At 42.3% G+C, this 18776-nt stretch overlaps 4 protein-coding genes and 2 long non-coding RNA genes across 14 annotated transcripts in view; 4 read left to right on the forward strand and 2 right to left on the reverse strand.

The window, feature by feature from the left end:
• Positions 1-8772, reverse strand: part of LOC128875961 (MOB kinase activator-like 2) — a 35579-nt gene extending 26807 nt beyond the window's left edge. Inside the window, exon 1 of one of the 3 annotated variants that reach the window (XM_054122016.1) lies at positions 8274-8772. Coding sequence is in view for 2 of the 3 variants with exons in the window: in XM_054122023.1 (XP_053977998.1) it covers positions 183-277 (95 nt within the window). In the remaining variant the exon portion in view is untranslated. Of the gene's footprint in view, positions 1-182; positions 482-8273 lie in introns of those variants that run through there. The other 2 variants (XM_054122024.1, XM_054122023.1) reach the window with 2 other exon arrangements.
• LOC128875964 (uncharacterized) lies at positions 674-4019 on the forward strand. 6 transcript variants are annotated; one of them, XR_008456920.1, is made up of 5 exons: positions 674-2147; positions 2226-2352; positions 2438-2822; positions 2908-3009; positions 3092-4019. It is a non-coding gene; the product is annotated as an uncharacterized LOC128875964 (long non-coding RNA). The 6 variants fall into 6 exon arrangements; XR_008456917.1 differs by having other exon boundaries at positions 674-1964; positions 2091-2147; positions 2438-3009; XR_008456916.1 differs by having other exon boundaries at positions 674-1864; positions 1988-2147; positions 2438-3009.
• A 6-nt stretch (positions 8773-8778) lies between the features above and the next one.
• LOC128875965 (uncharacterized) lies at positions 8779-11894 on the forward strand. Of its 2 annotated transcripts, XR_008456922.1 has the most exons (3): positions 8779-8931; positions 9110-9266; positions 11761-11894. It is a non-coding gene; the product is annotated as an uncharacterized LOC128875965 (long non-coding RNA). The 2 variants fall into 2 exon arrangements; XR_008456921.1 differs by lacking the exon at positions 11761-11894 and having other exon boundaries at positions 9110-9561.
• Positions 9548-11694, reverse strand: LOC128875959 (uncharacterized). The gene is made up of 3 exons (XM_054122011.1): positions 11542-11694; positions 11178-11389; positions 9548-10900 (listed from the first exon to the last, which is right to left on the reverse strand). The coding sequence occupies exons 2-3, from the start codon at positions 11368-11370 to the stop codon at positions 9708-9710; spliced, it is 1386 nt and encodes a 461-aa protein (XP_053977986.1). The 5' UTR covers positions 11371-11389; positions 11542-11694; the 3' UTR covers positions 9548-9707.
• A 1340-nt stretch (positions 11895-13234) lies between the features above and the next one.
• LOC128875163 (dynein axonemal heavy chain 1-like) lies at positions 13235-13943 on the forward strand. The gene is made up of 2 exons (XM_054120537.1): positions 13235-13473; positions 13610-13943. The coding sequence occupies exons 1-2, from the start codon at positions 13235-13237 to the stop codon at positions 13941-13943; spliced, it is 573 nt and encodes a 190-aa protein (XP_053976512.1).
• An 82-nt stretch (positions 13944-14025) lies between these two features.
• Positions 14026-18776, forward strand: part of LOC128875164 (dynein axonemal heavy chain 1-like) — a 77123-nt gene continuing 72372 nt past the window's right edge. Inside the window, exons 1-12 of the mRNA XM_054120538.1 lie at positions 14026-14127; positions 14314-14484; positions 14599-14946; positions 15043-15258; positions 15380-15639; positions 15755-16226; positions 16291-16615; positions 16855-16986; positions 17061-17381; positions 17462-17639; positions 17706-17838; positions 17922-18467. Coding sequence (XP_053976513.1) covers positions 14026-14127; positions 14314-14484; positions 14599-14946; positions 15043-15258; positions 15380-15639; positions 15755-16226; positions 16291-16615; positions 16855-16986; positions 17061-17381; positions 17462-17639; positions 17706-17838; positions 17922-18467 — 3204 coding nt within the window. The remainder of the gene's footprint in view (positions 14128-14313; positions 14485-14598; positions 14947-15042; positions 15259-15379; positions 15640-15754; positions 16227-16290; positions 16616-16854; positions 16987-17060; positions 17382-17461; positions 17640-17705; positions 17839-17921; positions 18468-18776) is intronic.

Here is an 18776-nt window from a genome sequence, read left to right on the forward strand (position 1 = left end):
TCCTCCAATTCCAAAGTTTCAAGAATCCTAACATCAAAATCTAATCCGTAATCGAGCACCCTGCGAAAGAAGATTCTAGTCGGATGAGGACGGGGGGGGGGAGAGGGGAGGGGGAACAGGTTGGTCCCATCGCTCGCCAGAGGCATCCTTCTTGGCTCTCCAACTATAGAACTCTCACTGACCTGCAGAAGCACGTGACCGTGTCCTCGACGTCGATAGAGAGAGACGTGTCGATGGCCGAGTACTTAAGCACCTTCCTGCTTCCCAAGCCGAACATCGAACCGACACTGAACCAACTCGCGACCAAAACGTAGGGAAAGGAAACACCGAAGAAAGGGAACGCCGGCCAACGAACTGCGAGGTGGGGGAACTCGAACGAAAACCAAAAGAAGAGAACGAAATACGGGGGAAGAGAATAAGAAAGAGGCTGAGGCGGAGGGAAGAGGGGAAAACGGCAGGAGTCGCGACACTAGATCGACGGAAACACACAGCCAGTCAGCAACGGAACACAGACTGACGTCGCGGCGTTCTCCAGGCGTTCGCCAGGTACCAGCGCCGCGGTCGCTATCGGCTATCGGGCCGTCGCCAACGATAAACGGAGAAAGCTACTCGCGGATCGCGCCAACACCGAGGAGGGGGAATTCCCGCGGTAGGGAGGGACGAGGGAAGGGACGGAGAAACGAGGGGGGCAAAAAAGAACCGAGAGGAAAGAGGAAAAACGGAGGCGAAGAAACGCGTTTCGCGCCAACAGTCCAAATTGATGTCAGAAGGGACTCCGTTGTGAGACCGAGTAAAATATTGTCTGAGATAGTGTCAGGTTGATTTCATACGAAATGTGGTTTTCTTAGTGTTTGAATTACGCGACATGGTGTTAACAAAAAATACGTATCGATGTACATCTTATCTATGCGCGAGTTGGAGCAGCCCTTTGTTGGCAAAAATGAAAATTTGAAGGAAAACCGACATCATGACAGGGACAAGGTATGGTATCATGGATTAGCAAATTAAAATCATAGGAAAGAATGAGGAGTAACAAGAAGAAGATGTCTCGGAGGGGATAGAATTAAAGTAGGAAGGGTACAAGCGTAAAGATTGAAAGCGCAAGAGGATAAAGATTGCTCCAAAAGCATTTGGAGTAGATGAGGTTGGAAGTGGACGCTATAAATATATAGTAAGATACTAGATAGATGAACTAGCGACTTTTTTGATGGACAACTGACGAGGTGAGCCTAGCCAAAGATGGAAGTTCGTGCGTCGAAGGCTGCGCTAGACAGAGAGAGAAGACGCAGGTGAATATAGCAGGCGTGCTCGTGCGACGAAGAGAGAATCCGTGCACAAAAGGGGCTTCCTCCCTGAGGATGGTACTTTTGTTTCCGTCTTTGTTCTGCTCGTGAACGTTTTCTCCAGCTTTCCCGCGCCGCTCTGCTCGCCTCTCTGTCGGTTTAATGTAATTACCAGGAGAAGCTAGCTCTCGGCGAAACCGAACAAGTTCTTTCTCCTCAACTTCCACGGGACGGGATCGTGGTACCTGTTCCTCAGGGTCGCGGGCAATGTGGGTGCACCTAACGAAGCTCGAACGGAAGGCTGTGGACGAATCGTCGGATCGATTCTAGGAAGACTGATGAATTATTGGAATTTCGTGCGTCGTCGCCGAAAATAGGTTACTTCACCTTTCGATGCCGCGAACGTTTAACAAACATTAGGACCGTTTGTTCACAAAAATTTACACGTCGCAAATTGATTACATTTAATCATTCTGGTTGTATAAATAATACTACGTGATTCGTGTCTGAGTTTGTGACAGGAGCGACGACAAAGACGGGACATAGTACTACACGTCTTATTACACGCTTCGAAAGGCTAGGTACAAGACAAACACATCAGTCCACGCGTTACTACGTCTTCCAATTCGAAACGGTCGATTATTTTTTGCCTGTTAACTGCTGGCAGCTGCTGATGTAATGGTACTTGTTTTTTCGTTCTATAGGATGTCTAAGTCAACAGACATTCGACGTGTAAATCGGTTTCGACCATCCTCGGTTACGTAAGAATACTCTCATCATCCTTTCTCTTCAATTTCCGGTATCCAGTGGTGGACTGATAAACGACAACAGCTGACGATTGTTTGTTATCGATCAACCTCGATGGTTCACGTCATTTTTCGATACTAACCGAAGACCTAAACGTGTAACAAAAATATCCAATTAATTTTTATGATATCGTAGACTAAGGACCTCAGGGAGGAAGTCTAAACGAAGAATAAGCCACGGAGATTTGAACATACCGAACCATCATCGCTACCTATCATTTACATTTGATTTAGTCTTGGGTATGAGAGACGCTGATACTACGGTATGCAAAGAAAAACATTTTATTTGGCTTCCCAGAATAATTACAACCGTGTTTCCATTCTCAACGTTTCGACCTTTGGTTTTAGATCCTCGTTCAGGAAATTTCCAAGAGTTATGCAACCAACATTGAATTACATGAATAATTTTGAATTTGCTGAATAATAATGCCACGGGTCGCGCGGAACAGGGTAGAATATTATTCGAAATAGTGAAACAGTGTGTTTCATCTTAAACCATGATGCAGAACTGCGGAAATAAAGTAGTTTATTTGTTTTAATTCATTCTCGTATGCAGTTACATAGCTCTAAGTACGGTGAAACTAAGTAACTTTGTTTTTGAATAACGTGCACCGTGTCTCGCGTTACTGGATGGTGCATACGTGCATTATCGCGGTATATGTATATATTTTCTGCGCGAAGAAGTGGGCGCAACTGGTTCACGGGCTTCGCGCGTAAAATACTAAAGGTTAAGGTCAGTCGATGCATGATATTATTATGTTTCGTAATGCATGACATAAGTGAGAAATAAACCATCCTTAACGAGTCCCAATCTCAAGGAACTTCTCTTGCGACGAGACACTCTTTGTAATTCTCTGAAGCAGCGGTCGATTTAAATGACAAACGCCAGGGAAGTGATTATCGATCGATGTTATCCAGAGGTCAGCAATTCTTTTAAAGATTAATGTAACGAATGCATTTGTGTATCGTTTAATTTATTTAATCTTACCCGCGATATTTTAGCATGCAATCCAATGTGAGTGGTTTTCTAAATCTACAAATGTAGCTTGGCGCACACAGTCGAGAGATTCCAACGCACCAAGAGTATCAGGATTTATTTTCTCGCAAAGTATCAGAAGACCGAGAATGTAGGACAAGAAAGTTGAACAAGAGTCTCGACGAAACCCGACCAAAGTTAAAGAAAGCTTCGATGGAGGTTCTTCAAAAAAGAAAAAAAGAAAGAAACGGGCAATGGACGAACGAAGCCCGATAAAAAAAAAAAAGGCGGTTCGTTGGAAGAAACGTTGATAAAAGAGAAGAGAAAAGAGGCAAATTAGTCCGCAGGACATATCGGTTATCGATAAAAATTCTGCCAAATGAATTACGCGGAACCTCTGCAGTATCGTCGATAGCGACGATCAGGGAGCCAAAGGGACGAAGGAGATATGGAACGTGAAACGAGACGCGCTGTCGGGAGCCAATTCGGTTATCCCGTTGGCGGCAACGAGATAAATATCAATATTAATCAAGTCACGGGTGCGTAACGTTGTAAACTCGCGGTGAATCGTTCAAATCGCGACGGGATTGACGGTTCTGAAAGCTGACAGGTTCACATTGCTATCAAGGGGCTGGATAAAAAGATAAGCATTTCTGTATGTAGCCATAGAGCATAAAACTGAATAGATGCAACATTTTCTGATACACTTCAACGACTAGGAAAAGAAGAAGAACAGAAGATGTCGACATCGATCTCAACAGATTAACGCAATCCCACGGTTAGCGGAGCTTAATGAGAACTTGTTCACTTCGATTCCGTATAAAGGCAAGAATCGTAATCGAATTTGCTCCAAACATTGCGCAACAACGTTGTTTACGTCAATGACATCCCTCGTGTTACGGCAACAGTCTATGCACCATGAAAATAAAATGGATAACAAAACGATATTTTGTATACTTTTGCATTTGCGCGTTTTCTCATACATTTCACCATGTTTCGACTTGTTGTAAGTCCGTAAACATGCGCGCTCCGGTAATTAATGATTAAAAGGTAAGAGTTACGACAGTATCGGATGCGCGGTGATTGAGGTGACCTTGAACGGCCAATGACTGCTTCAACTGAATTGGGTAACCCAACACGATGCGGTCAACTGCTGGTGAGTCATTGGAGAACTTGGCGAACTTGTCATACACTTACCTTCATGATCATTTCACTTAGCAAATGGTTCTTCTGGGTTATCATCGGTACCTGACTCGGTTGTTAGAACGGTAAGCAAAAAGTTCACGTGCTGAGTCGCACTTCGTCATAAATTACATTCCCGTGGCGCACCCGGCTACCAGAAAAACTTGTTAATTACGTCAGCGACCACCTACTCCGCGTTTCTCTTAGGCAATCAGCGTTTGTCCTCTGTCTTTTTCAACCGGGGAAGACTAATATTCTTTTACTCCGCAACGATGATTTGGTTAGACTCTGCGCGGTTTCCTCTTAGTTAAACGGAATTTAACTCTTGAGTAATTGAAATAAATATTTGATGTTTTCAACCTTTCGACTGAATGCTTTTGAATTACGCGAGGCTGTTGGGATTTTGTTTAAAACGTCGTTTCGCGAGGGTAAAAAAGCCTTCTTTGTCAGAAGCACGGCGCATAAGACGATATTACGCGATAAGCGTGTCTGTGGATAAGCGACAACCCACACGAACAGCTGCATGTATACTCTATGTAACCCGTATTGTCGGCGAAAACTGTTATCGCGAAAACCGTTGATAAAACCGTTTTATCTACGCAGGCAATATACATCGTCGGCCGTGGATTTAAAGTACAATGCGCCACGACCGTTTTGTTTTGACGTTCCCAATGTTTATCTTGATAACCATTGCCGCGAATAAACTATAACCACGGATCATTTTATTTAATCATCCATCTCGGTTTTTAGTTTTTATTGTCGATAAATGAAGTACTCCAAATGTGTTTTATTGCAATGTTTGGAGGCCTCCTCGGAAATATAATATAGTATTACGTACCACGTGAAAAATATTTTTGAATAACCGTCAGCAATGAAATAAATAACTAAGCATATGGCGATCTAGGGTAGGCTCGCGTTTAAAAATTCACCGTCTTCGAAATAGACTGCTGGTAGCCGAGGACCGAATTCAGGTTTCCAGAGATCAAAGTTGCTCGATAAATTCAAGTTAACCTACCGATGGAACAGCGATTATTAATGGTCTCACGTCGCGCCGAAACGACAGGGTGTCCCAACAGTTTTGGCGAGCGAAGGATTCGCTAGTGATTCACTGTGGCAAACCGATCGCCAGCTATGAAAGACCAGCGTGAGTCATCATGGCGCTCGGTTTCGAGCCAGCGACCACCACTGCTCACTTTCCTTGTTGCTCGGTGTGTAAACACACATAGTAGGTGGAAGTGTTTTCAAGAGTACACGACGGACACGTACACAAGCCGACCGGCCAGTCACCGAACCATTGTCTTTTGTTTTGCTCGAGAGATCTCTCTCTTGGAGAACAACGTCTCTAGCCCCCCTATCTTTTACGATCAAGGAACGAATTGCCAGGTCGGAATTAGCCGACCTTTGCTTTCGTCTTAAGAACATGGAATGGCAAAATTGTATTCGATTAATACAGGAATAAGAATATCACCGTTAGCATGACTTGCATCGTTATTTAAGTACGTCTAGGATCACTGGAACAATTACTCATCGACCTCTACGTGAAAATAAATATGTATGCATATGTATACCGGTTCTCCAAGGAATACGTCTTGCATACGATAGTAACTGAGGACGATCAATATTAAATATACCTATTTGTATACTGCAAAATATATTGGTATAATTTTCTTTATTTCAGAAAAGAGCGAAAGGAACATACATTTTTGCTTTGATCAGTAACAACTCTCCAATTTCGTACAAAATCTTCTAAAATGTTTCATCTACTCTGTCTAGAAATGGAAATTAGGAATTCGCATCGTCCTGAAATAAAATTCTAAGCACAAGTACGTCTCGAAGACGGAAGGGAAACGAGGATAAAAAAAACTGGTTTCGTTTCTTTAAATCCCTGTTTACATCACGTGCACGTGGTCCGCGATCGAAGTAGGAAAAAGGGGAAACGTCATACAACCAGAACAAACGTGGCCAGCGGTGTATAGAAGATACTTTTCCATTGTGTCGATTTCGTTTCCTTTTATTTTTATCCCGGCGACATTCGAGAAACAATAGGATCGCGATCGTGCGCAAACGTGAAGGTCCTTGAATCGTTACTGATCCTACGCAATTCACCTATTATCGTTTCGCGTTAACATTTACCAGATTGGAGCACACTTCCCCACGAGTTTCTCCTTCTGTTCGCTGGAATCGATAATGCCAGTCACTCGATGTTGTAATTAGAAATATTGACCAGCTTTTATCTCTCTTATTTAGAGGTACGGTCTAATGTGACCTTCATTTTGAAAGTCACGCCACAGGAACTAGCTGGAGGATCAAAATTCTAAGATATCACACAAGGAAGCTCATCCAAAGTAACTCTTAGTTTCGGAGTTTGCTTTCAAAAATAGAAATTACAGTTTTAGTAAAAACATTATCGACCTTATTTTCTTATCGATTAGTATTTCGTCATCATTAGAAGCATCAAACACAATTAGGACCACCCGTTATATAGTGCTAACACGTCACTTCACAGGAAACTATTTCGAAGAATACATTACAAAATTATTCATGCTTTCCGAGTATAACAATACTCCAATAACAGAAATTAAGCATGGTAATTGTTCACATATTAGAATATCGCTACATCGTCTTTATTAAGATACTAACACAGTTAGTTCCATATTCCATTGTTGCGGTGCGACAAACCATACGTTTTTAACTGTAACCGCAAAAAGTAGACCACAAACCGTTATCAATTTATAAGAACACTTTTTCACGTCATTGAAGGCAACGGAGATACATATTTGGAGTGGTCACCTTAAATGGAACACCCAGCATGTATATATCACGTCACGATTTATCAACACCGTTCTATTTAAGGGTATTTCGCATTAGGCGACGATAAGAGATCATTTTATCGCTAAAACGTAGACACATTCGTGAAAATATTCCGGTATACGGTTACAGTACAAAAAATCTAACTTAAAATAAACAATGCACTACATTTTTATACCACATCATACTTTATCGTAAAGATCAACATGTATCGGGTACCATACCGACTCCAAAACCAGCACGATAAATACGTGCACGTGTCATGGTACATTAAATAGAGAAAGAATAAAGAAAAGCGATATGATATATTTTTGGATCTAGGACATACACGTACCCACATTTCTATTTCTACGGACAACCTAAAAAGAACAATGACCATACACTACCTTACTCCAACTGTCTACCTACTTTCTATCTTAAGTAACGACTTATTGAACGCTGATAAAACACTATCAAAAATATCGACAGGGAAATCGTGGAACAAATATATAACGTACAGAGATGAGCAAAATTTTCTTCATCGAATAAACGTTATCGGTTTTATAGAAAGTCGCGCGCGATTCACGTTTACGTAAGTCGTCCGAAGCAAACGATATACGCTTCCTCTCCTACGTATCGAACGATAAAAGGTTGGAAATAAGAAATCCAATCAAGGTAACGTAACTTCTCGGCGCTGAACAAGCACACGTAAAGACTTTTTTTCCCCGAACTTTTTCGTTCGAGGTTGTCCTTTCGTACAGCAATATCGATATTCCCGACTTACGTTGGGTCTTCTAACCTTATCGACGAGTGTAATCGACGCTGTCATTGTCGTTGTCACTGGTTATCGCGAAAATGCGACCGATGGTGCACGTTGCGAAACACTTTGTGTCGGAACAGCGATTCTATGTAACACGCGTTATTTCGTGACAGTGGCGGACGAAATTTCTGGGTTGTCATTGCGCGCGGAGCTGTTGAATTTTTCGCATCGAAACGACGACACACGGGGATTACTTTCTCACAGAATAAGCGAGAGGACACGCGATTTTACCGAGAGCGTCAACCTCGACAGGGAGGTTAGGCCGTTCGACGGACAACGAGGTTAATAGTTCCTTTTTCTTTCCCTCCCCTCTGCGACACATCGCGAACGTGAATTCGGTTTTCTCGGAGGGAGGAAAATTCGCGGCGGGTCGCGCGTGGAATAATTTTGCTCATGATACAGAAAAAAAAAAAACTTACCCCATAAACCAGTCCACGGTATCGCGGAGATACTCGGGTAACCTATCCAGCTTGGATGATTTTCAGTTGGATCACCGCCGAGGAAAGTAGCACGAGAGTCGAGAAAACAAAATAAATTCTCTCTCTCTCCACTAGCACCAGCAGCAGCAGCAGCGGCGCACGTTTCGCGATCTCGTGAAATCTAACATGGCGAAGCTCTATTGTCACCTGTTCCCGTCATGCCTCACTTGTGCCCTCCCCCCCCTTCGTCCCGAAAATACTACCGATTTATCGCCGCCACCGCGTAACCTCGCGCGCGTTCACGCTTTCCGCTCGGTTCGGTGCTTCGTTACGCGTTGCTCGACTGGCTGTGTTCTCCGTTGTTGCTGAAACTTCCTGGCGTCCGACACCACACCGCACGGGGAATGTCCGCCACGAACAGCGCACAGCTGATCGCCTAACGTCGCGACGAATACACTCGCGCAACCCCCCGTTTCCCTAACTCACTATAGAGGGTAGTACCTACCACGACCATTTCTACCGAGCAGTTCTCGACACAGACCGAACGATAGGCAGATGGTAACCTACTGCGCGTCGGTAACAGACCCCTGGCCTTTTTAAAATGGCGGATCGACAGTAACGTAGCCAGTAGTCACGGGGCCAGGGTGTCGATACTAAGGTACGTGCAGTTAATCTTTCCTCTACGTTAACGCAGTATTTACTTTTACTTTCTTCTACCTTGACTTTTACCGTCTCTAACTTGACTAAACCTTTAATGTTTAAAGTTTTGCCTTTGTTATACTACTCGATGCTTTCATGGAAATGTGTACTTACGTACATTCTATATTCATATCCAGATGGCAGCACCACACGGAACTTCTTTCGGATCATTCCATTCCGGATGTTGGTTAAAACGATACAAATTGGAGGATACACAAAGTTCATAACGAGGTTCTATGTGGAAGAGTGTTTAGCTCCTATTGTACAGTCTTTATATTAGAAGCATATTCCAAGGTATTCGGTTCAATATCTGAAATTTTCAATATAGCAACGATAGTCACACAAAAAGTAACAAGTTACATTTCAAAAGGAATCAATATAGTATAGAACAGTCTCCTGACGTAGGTTAGAGTTATCCTCTAATCTTATATCCTCAACAATTGTCTTGTGTGAAGTGGGTTTTAAAGTAGATAAAGGAAGGTATTGTAACCCAGTACAGTACTGGGAATGATTTGTCTATCTTATACATCCGATGCAGGGGCATTGATATTCGCTAAATAAATATATTACATTAGTCTGTGTAGCAATATATATTATTTCACAATTTTACACGTTATTCATTGATAAGAATATTTACAATTTTCGCATTAACTATTAAAAATAAAAATATATTTACAAAATCGACAATATACAAAACAACAATACTTGAGCAAAATATTGTTGAAATGAAACAGATTAATCTGAATAATCTGACGACGAGCTGTCCTCGTTTATGTTAATGATAATAGGTTCTGTATTGTTTTCAATAATATTGTCTAGTTCCCACATCATTGTCTCTACTTTTTCTTCGACATGTTGGACAGCATGTTTCCACTTTTTCGAACTTATCGAATTCGCTGCCTCCACGACCAAATGTTGAATATCGTTAAATTTAGCGGTGTTACTATACGATGCTACGTAACTTTTAATTTCCGTCCAAATCAATTCGATCGGATTTAACTCGCAGTGATAAGGCGGCAGTCGAAGCACAGTTTTACCGCTTCTTCTTGCCATTTCGTCTATGACATAGGCATCGTATTTACTTCTTAATGTATTCACTATCGCGAGCAACTCGGCTTTCAATAAATTCTCGTCAAATTGAATATTCTTCGATACTAGCCAGCTTTTAATAGTTTCTATTTTAGTAGCAGTGGTTGGGATTTTTTCAACCTTTCTGCAATGGTAGTGAGCGTCATCCAAGACGATTACGGAATGTTTTTCTAATTTTGGCAGAATCTTTAAAAACCAGTTTTCAAAAGAGTCATGGGTTATTTCTTCCTGGAAATCACCAGACATTTTCGACTCGAAAGCCCACATCCCCCCAGGCACAAAACCGTCTCTGCTACCGATATGACAAACGATAAGTCGTTTTCCCGTGCTAGAGGAATTTTTCACGCCTGTGTATAGTCCCGATGAAGTAGCTTGCATCGAGGGACTAATGGTCTCAACTTTCACAACATGTTGCCTTGTACGGTCAGCGTTTATCCAAGTTTCGTCCAAATAATATATCTTTCGTCCGTCGTTCCTATAGGTTTTTATTTTTCTCAGGTACTCTCTCCTCCACACTACAATTTCCTCTCTGTCGAACAACATGCTACTTCGCCCTCTACGAGCGTGTTGAAAATTCAATATTTTCAATAATTTATACAAAATCGTTCTATTAACGTTAGGCACATCGTTGTCATCATTCACAACTTTCAGTACTTTGTCGGCAGTAGGAATTTCGTTTTTCAGATAGAACTCGTGCACCTTCCGCCGGATCGCGTTTTTGTCTAAATCGTCTATCGTATCGATAGTCCTATCATAAGTTCTTTTCTCTTTGGGAATCGATAACGTGCGTGTTCGTTTGTATTCTCGAAGAACCCTATACACGGTAGACTTACACACCCCTGTAATTATCATCAGCGTGAAAACACGATTTTTCGTATTAAATGAAACACTTTCACACGTTTCAGGGCCATTTTTGCCACTAAAATCAATTTTTGTATCAAATCTTAGGCACATTCAAAGAACGCAATTAATATCTTCATCGTTTAATAAAATTTGAAAAAGATCGATTACGCGGCAAAAGTGACCCAAATCAATGAACCCGTTCATTCAAATGTATCGCATTCGCTCACGGAACTCTTTCCACAGTAATTAAAATTATTCTTCTTGAATCATTACCTGCAATGGTTGCAGCTTTCTGAACGATATCTGTTATTAACATGGTCGAATTCTCTTGAATCAAACTCTTATATATGTTCAGAATCAACTGTTTTTCCTCGACGGATAGGTGCGTCTTTTTAATTCTTTTATTAGGGGGACCCAAAGTGAAATCATTAGTGTCAATTTCGTCGGCAGTTTCCGTACTGGACATAGTATTTGATTTACAGTAACTGAAAGTTGATTTCTAACTTTATTCATGCGAAAGACGCAACGTTTAAAAATGTTTTGAACTTTTAATATATGTAACAGTTCCATGTTTTATTTGCCAACACGAGGAAGAAGCTGATTTAAAAACAGTAGAGTGTTAAAAATGTGTACTGACCCCGAAGAGGATGAAGCGACGAGGTTTTACATCGGGTAAGACCCGAAGGTTTTGTCGCTTACCCTCGCTTTTTCCTGATCACAACACATGCGCTGTGATTAGTTTACATTTCCAGCGAAAGTTTAAGGAGAGTTTTCTACAGAATAATCCGATGCAATTGCTCTCTACCGAGAAATAAATCCTTATAGTCGACGACGCGAACTAAGTTTGTACTTACAGATAAAGACGATCTTTCGACTCTGAAGCTTTACATGCGAAGACCGAGTAAATGATGCGCTATTAACGGACGGTATGTACCGTCTGACTTGCTGTATGTTTAACTGGAAAGATGGAGCGGACGAAAACACTACTGCTTGCTTGAGGTTCACGTGATCATAACCTCATTGGTCCGCTGTATCGACGCGCCGATTAGCCCAGGGACGAACAGTAGCGGATCCGTCGGGACGGAACGTGAATAGACTTAACAAACGGTTAGAGAACCGTTTGTAGAGCTTTCATTTTACAAAACTGCTCGTAATATTGGTAATAGCACAATAAAGGATGTACAAATACAAAGTATTCTTAGATTATTCTTCTCCCTAGAAGCATCCAATCACTAAACTACACTAATACTGGTTAAGTGGGGCCATCGGTGGGAAAACGCCAAAGTTTGTAGTCAAATTAGTTCCCATTGTAGCTGTTAGATGACGCAAAGTTTTTGTTAATCAGTGGCGCCATCGATGGAAAAAGGCCCAAGTTTGTAGTAAAGTTAATTTCCATTATTGCCACTAGATGGCGAGATAAGTATTCGTACATTTTTTTGTTATATCCAATAACAAATTAGTGAACAAGCATTGTAATATTAAAATACGAATGAGAATTATTTTTCAACCCTTCATTCTATATTTTTTTATTAAAACAAACAAATGGCCTCACCTAGCGTTGACAGTAGGAACTATTCGAGGACAAACTTGGGCGTTTTCCCACCGATGGCGCCACTTGATTGGAGTTTCCTGCAAAAAATGGTATTCATTCAAAAATGAAATTAATATTCCCGCTAAAGTGTTATTTTGTTTAAAAAGAATATTAGTTGCTGAAAATGGTTAATGTCACATCTGGAGTACATGTCGGAAAGGTTAAGGAATTGTCGTTTCTTTGTACTTAGGTTCATATGTACATAAGTTGTGTGTAAAATTATAAATATGGATAAACCAGAGCTAAAGAAACGCGGTTACTATTCCGAAATCGTCACTGGTAAGTAATCAAGTAAAAGTAAAGCAACATCTGTATGAAATTATTAATAGTACAAGATTTCTGTAAGTAAACGTATAATATACAGGCACCGCGGAACATCCCGTGAGACCAGAAGTAGTTCTGTTAACCACTGCACCCAGAAGAACCAAACTTGCTTGGCAAGTTTCCACCGAACATCACAGTGCTCGCGTGCAACAATTAAACGACGAAAATACTTACAAGCTCCTCGGCGAAGCTAAGAGATGGATGAGCTTCCCCGAGGATCGATCAATCGTGAGCAGGAGATAATATATACGTATATACATGAATATTATATAAATTTGTTTAAAAATACGGATAGAATCGTCACAACAATGAATCGAATAGAACCCTGAAGGAACGTTTCTGCCACTGTTTAAATCGAAAAATTGATTCTATCCACAAGACGTTTCCCGCGACAACGTTCGCGCCCAAAGTGCAAATGGAGAGGAACGTGGTGCCAAAACGATTGCCGAGAAACGTTGAGATGGAGAGACGGCGCAGATTATACCGAAATTTGAAAATCGAGGATGCTTTGAACGAGGTGAACGTCACGCCAAAGGAAATGCTGCCTCCTTCCGCTATTTCGCCGCTGCTGTCCACAGAAGAAATTTATGGCTTGTTCGCCACCACCCATATCCTTCCATTGGAGATCTTCGACGACGAGGAATACGATTGCAGGTAGGGGATCGATGGAAGTTTCGAATACGCTCGAAATCTAAATCACCACCCCACGGTGTAGCGAAATAATCGAACAGGTTGAATCAAGGCTTTCCTCGTGGTAATTTAAGCATTCATTTTCCACGTACATGAGCAGAACAATCGAGGATTGGATAAATCTTGGCGTCATCGATGGGGAACGGTATCCATTGCCAGCCACGGTATTTGTTCCAAGATTTCAGGAGGAAGACGAGAGATTTCAACATATAGACGACCTGACGGGGCACTTATTTTCTTGGCACAACGCTGCAGTCACCAATTATGATTATAGGAAGAAACTGTGGACGGTGCTCACTCTGGATGGAAGAAAGCGGAAGTATTTCATACCAAGAATCTACATCCGATTTTATGCTGAGGACCCTAGGATTTTTGCCAAGAGAGTTGCCGTGGCTATCGAAAACAGACGAATCGCAGAGGCATCCATAAAGTAATAACTACAACGCTGATCCTTATACAGAGTACATGAAAATATACAGAGAATGTTTCTACAGGTACAATTTCTATTTGGACTGCATGCAGATGGACGGTATGCAGATTTTGAACGAAGAACAAAAGGAAACCATCATTCGCCTAACAGTGATACGTAGTCATTTCAAGAGAAAGAAAAAATCGGCAGTGCGTAGACATTTCTTGTATAAATTCGCGTGCCACAAGGATATATTGTCTGTCATGTTATATTTTTCGAATATGTGTTATTATTATTAACTCAACCTTGAAAATATATTGTCAAATTTCTCTGTGTTTTTACATCAAGTTTTAGAGCCACGCTGTACATCGCTCGTTAATTACCGTGTGTTTCAGCTGATGGACGAGATCTGTCTGGATTACCAGCGTACAATGTGCGATCTCATGTGGAGGCAAATGATAGAACGAAATCCTGAAATGTTTAAATTCATCACGTGGACTCCCTGCGTCGAGACGGAAGCGGCGCCAGAAAAAGGAAAAATCGATACGAGCATGGAAAACTTCACGGTGATCTTTTCGCTCGTTAATTATGCCTGGACAATTGCTCCTACGTGGCTTAAAACGAGAAGAACTTTTGATAAAGTACAATAGCGAATAATGTATATAATAATTTCCATTTAGGAAACAAAGAAGTTCACTCATTGGATTACGCTGTACGTGCTGAGAGAAGTGTACGAAGCGATGGCCTGCGTTGTGGCAGAATGCATCCACGTGTCTAGCATGAATCTCTTTGCTTCCAACTTGGGGAAATTCATGCAGCTGGAAGAATTTGAGGATATCCAAACCTTGGCCATTACAACCGTCATCAAGTATCTGAGAGAGCCGTGGCTGGAAAAAATATCGCAATCCGTGAGATTGTGTTTAAGGGACGTTGGGAAGGGTTGGTTCAATCTTGAACAAAAAGTTCACGGTGTCTATGACATGATGAAGTTGAACCGTTTCATGAATCTTGGCACTCTGCGTATGCAGGTGTGTACAAATCAATGAAATTGTAGTGGAGCTAAAAACATCAGGGATGAATAAACATATTATGTTCGTGCATTACGTTTTTTGGAATCTGAGCAGCATGCACTTCGGATTCTTGTGGAGAATTCTATCCTGTCGTACAGGGAGAGTCTAGAGAGTCCTGCATTGTGTGTGTTAGACGTAGACGAATCCTTCGAGTGGGGGAAGAATCTCGTCGAAAGTCAATTTCAATCTAGGTTCAAGCCTATCTTCGCGATAGAGATTCAAATGAACGATCGCGAGGTATTCTATTCAACGAATCCCAACGAATTCGTAGTAAGTACACGTTGTTACCGTGACATTTTCGAAGTTCTTCGTGAAATCAACATTTTTCTGTTCGATTCGAAATAAACTCGAGAGTTTTTCCAGCACATAACACTTTTTCATTTCTATCAAGGAAACGATTATATCGTTGTACGACAACGCGCTCACCATGTGCCATCAAGTTCGTCAAGTGCATCCCTTCCTACTTCTCGAGCTCAAGTTCCCAGTCGATCTTTTCTTGAGCTCCGTTGGTTTGCTCGAGGAGCACGTTTGCGACGTTCGCGACAGCTTGAAATTGGCTTATCAAAAGTCCGTCATACCATTGAGAGCCTATGCGAGGAAATATCATAAATTTCTGGATCTCTTCAATCTCGACATCGCCAATTACATCGAGTAAGTACCAAATCGGATTCCTTATACTCCGATATACTCTTGAATATTCCATCCTTTATGGCGTTCTAACTCGATTGTTCCGCAGCATTGTATTAAATTCTATTATACTGCGCAGAGAGTTCAAGAAAGAGGAAGATCTCACAACGGCGGACATAAAGGAAGCGATAGCGACGCAGATCTCGTTAAAACATAATATTGAGGTTACTATACCTAAAAGCATCATCATCGGTCCATTCTACGTGAACGTACGACCCTTGAGGCACGTTCTCACTCAGAAACGCCACGATTGTTCTACGGGGTTGCTCGCGATGCTCACAGAAAGGTTACGCACGGAGATTGATAAAATTCTGGATGACTATAGAGAAATCAGGATTAAATTGAACGAGGTGCCGCAGAGTATCGAGCACATATTCGAGATGCGCGAGTGGATGGAGACCATACCGCTTCGGGTGCAGGATCTGGAGGGCAGGATGGACACGTTGAAGTTCGACTTCGACGTTCTGGATAGCTTCTGGTGGAACTTGTCGGACGAGGACTTCGAGGCGAAATGGGAGGCTATTGGATCTCCTCTACAGATACAATTGCAGGTGAACAAGCATCGTGTCGACCTCTTTTCATGTTTTTTTTACAATATATACATTTAACGATCAGATCGAGGAAACTAACGAACGATTCGTCGAGGAACAGGAGAAGTTCTACAAAATTCAAGTGCAGGACGAGGTCCTCCTTCTCGAGAGGATAGACACACTGGTGGGCAACGTTCAGAACATTGCTCTTCAATCGGACATCAACAGGGTGCACGAGACAGCGCTCGACGTTAAGCGCGTTTGGAAAGCGATGATGGATTGTCGCGAGACGGGACTGCTGCTCAACCAACGACAAAAGTTGTTCGGAATGAAAGTCGTCCCCTTTGAGCATTTGCACAAACTAATAAGGGAATTCGAGTCATACAGGAGTTTATGGGTCACCGCTTCAGGCAAGCATCGAAGCGTTAAACTGTGAACCAATATCTATTGTAGTCTATTCACAGCTTCCTGTTCTCAACGAGATTCTCTTCCAATGCAATCGAATGAAATCTCGATAATGGCACTTCCAATGTAATGTGCAGGGTGTTCCTCGTTTATATAGAATACCTTCGAGTCTCTTCGAGGACGTAGACTCACGTATAGCTATGTAATTAATTGTTTTACAACGAGGTGTAATTGTTATACGCAGACTGGCTCAGATGGCACGAGGTGTGGATGGACAATCCTCTGATCCACGTCGACGGCAGTCAGGTAGACTCCCTCGTTATCGATATGTACCGAATAATCACTCGATCTATCAGGACGTTCCAGGAACAGCCACGTAGGTTGACATGGTTTGATTAAATTATTGAAACGTATAAGACACTCTGAGAATTTGTATTGTCTATTGAACAGAGGTGCAAGCGATAGCAACAACCATAAAGGACCAAATCGACGAATTTAAACCTTATATCCCTCTGATACAAGCCCTTCGAGAACCAGGAATGAAGGACCGTCACTTCGAACAACTGAGCGCCCAAACGGGGATACAAATGACACTTACGCCGATCATAACATTCAAAAATCTCTTGGTACTCGGTATCCACGAGTTCGAGGAATTGGTGAAGACTGTCGCTGACACTGCAGCGAAGGAGTACGCCACAGAACGTACCTTGAACAAAATGATCGCCGAGTGGGAATCGATCATAATGGAAATTCTTCCTTATAAGACTACTGGCGAGCATACAGAGAAACTGACGAGACAAAATCGCTATAATTATTCGCAGTACTACAACTCCGACTTTCGTTATTTGTAGGCACGTACATAATTAAGGTTGCAGAGGAGACGATGATGCTTCTCGACAATCACATTCTCGGAGTGCAGCAGCTTAGTTTCAGTCCGCTGAAGACCGCTTTCGAGGACGAAATCAACGAATGGGAGACCAAGCTGAAGCTGACGCAGGAAGTGCTTCTTCTCTGGCTGAGCGTTCAGAGGTAGGGCGTGGACTGTAACGAAATAGAAATTAAACGTTTGAAGATGGAAGTGCGGTCCATGTGCAGGGATTGGCTGTACTTGGAACCAATATTTACTTCGGAGGATATCACCACGCAGCTGCCAGCGGAAGCGAGGAGGTACAATGCCATGGAACGAAACTGGAGACGAATTATGAAGAATGCTCACGAGAATCCTTACGTAATCGCGAGCTTGCTATCGTAATATCGATAACTTTGGTATTTCACGTCCGTGTACCGTATCGAAATTCTTCTCGTGAACAGATCATCAAGATTTGTCCTGATAAGAATCTTCTGGAGAGCCTGCAGGAGTGCCACAGCCTCCTGGAAGTGGTGCAGAAGGGATTGTCCAACTACTTGGAAATAAAACGAAGAGTCTTCCCGCGGTTCTATTTCCTCAGCGACGAGGAGCTCCTCGAGATCCTGGCTCAGGCGAAGAACGTTCACGCGGTGCAACCTCATCTGAGGAAGTGTTTCGAGGCAATACAGGAGGTCAGGTTCGAGAGCGACTTGGAGATAACGAGAATGTACTCAGCCGAGGGCGAGGAGGTTATCTTCCGGCCGTCCATGTACCCCTTGAGAAGCGTCGAGTATTGGCTCGGTGACTTGGAGAAGGTGATGCGTAATACCATCAGGGAAATCATTCGAGATGCTCTGAGTGTCATTGATTCGACCCCGAGGAAAGAATGGGTCTACATGTGGCCAGGACAAGTGACTCTTTGCTGTGGTCAGACTTATTGGACCGCCCACGTTGAAAATGGAATTCTACAAAACAGACTCAACGACTATTACCAAGAGCTGCTGGGACAGGTGGATAATCATGGCTTGGACATTTATTTTATTTCATTTGATTGGGTTCCGGGTGAAATTAACCATAAGTACAATGGAAACATTACTTTTTGTCAAAACCATCTGAGTGATTTTATTGAAATAGGCAGCTACTAACGAGAGGAGGGTATTTGTGTCCCATCAGTGAGTAGAGCCTCCGTTCTTGTGGGCGTGGCGACAGAAGCAGGGACGATTCCAATGAAGAGAAACATTAATTTCCACGCGTAATACTTTCAGTTTTCTATGATGCAATCTCGCATAAGTCGAATGTGATCCATGTAAATTTGGCCT

Source organism: Hylaeus volcanicus, chromosome 4 (genome assembly GCF_026283585.1).
Source record: "Hylaeus volcanicus isolate JK05 chromosome 4, UHH_iyHylVolc1.0_haploid, whole genome shotgun sequence".
NCBI lineage: Eukaryota > Metazoa > Arthropoda > Insecta > Hymenoptera > Colletidae > Hylaeus > Hylaeus volcanicus.

Coding starts and splice junctions, on each gene's coding strand:
- LOC128875959 (XM_054122011.1), bottom strand. CDS start 11,370: ATGTCCAGTACGGAAACTGCCGACGAAATTGACACTAATGATTTCACT. Junction 10,901..11,177: donor GAAAGCTGCAACCATTGCAG/GTAATGATTCAA, acceptor TGATAATTACAG/GGGTGTGTAAGTCTACCGTG.
- LOC128875163 (XM_054120537.1), top strand. CDS start 13,235: ATGGAGAGGAACGTGGTGCCAAAACGATTGCCGAGAAACGTTGAGATG. Junction 13,474..13,609: donor GACGAGGAATACGATTGCAG/GTAGGGGATCGA, acceptor GTACATGAGCAG/AACAATCGAGGATTGGATAA.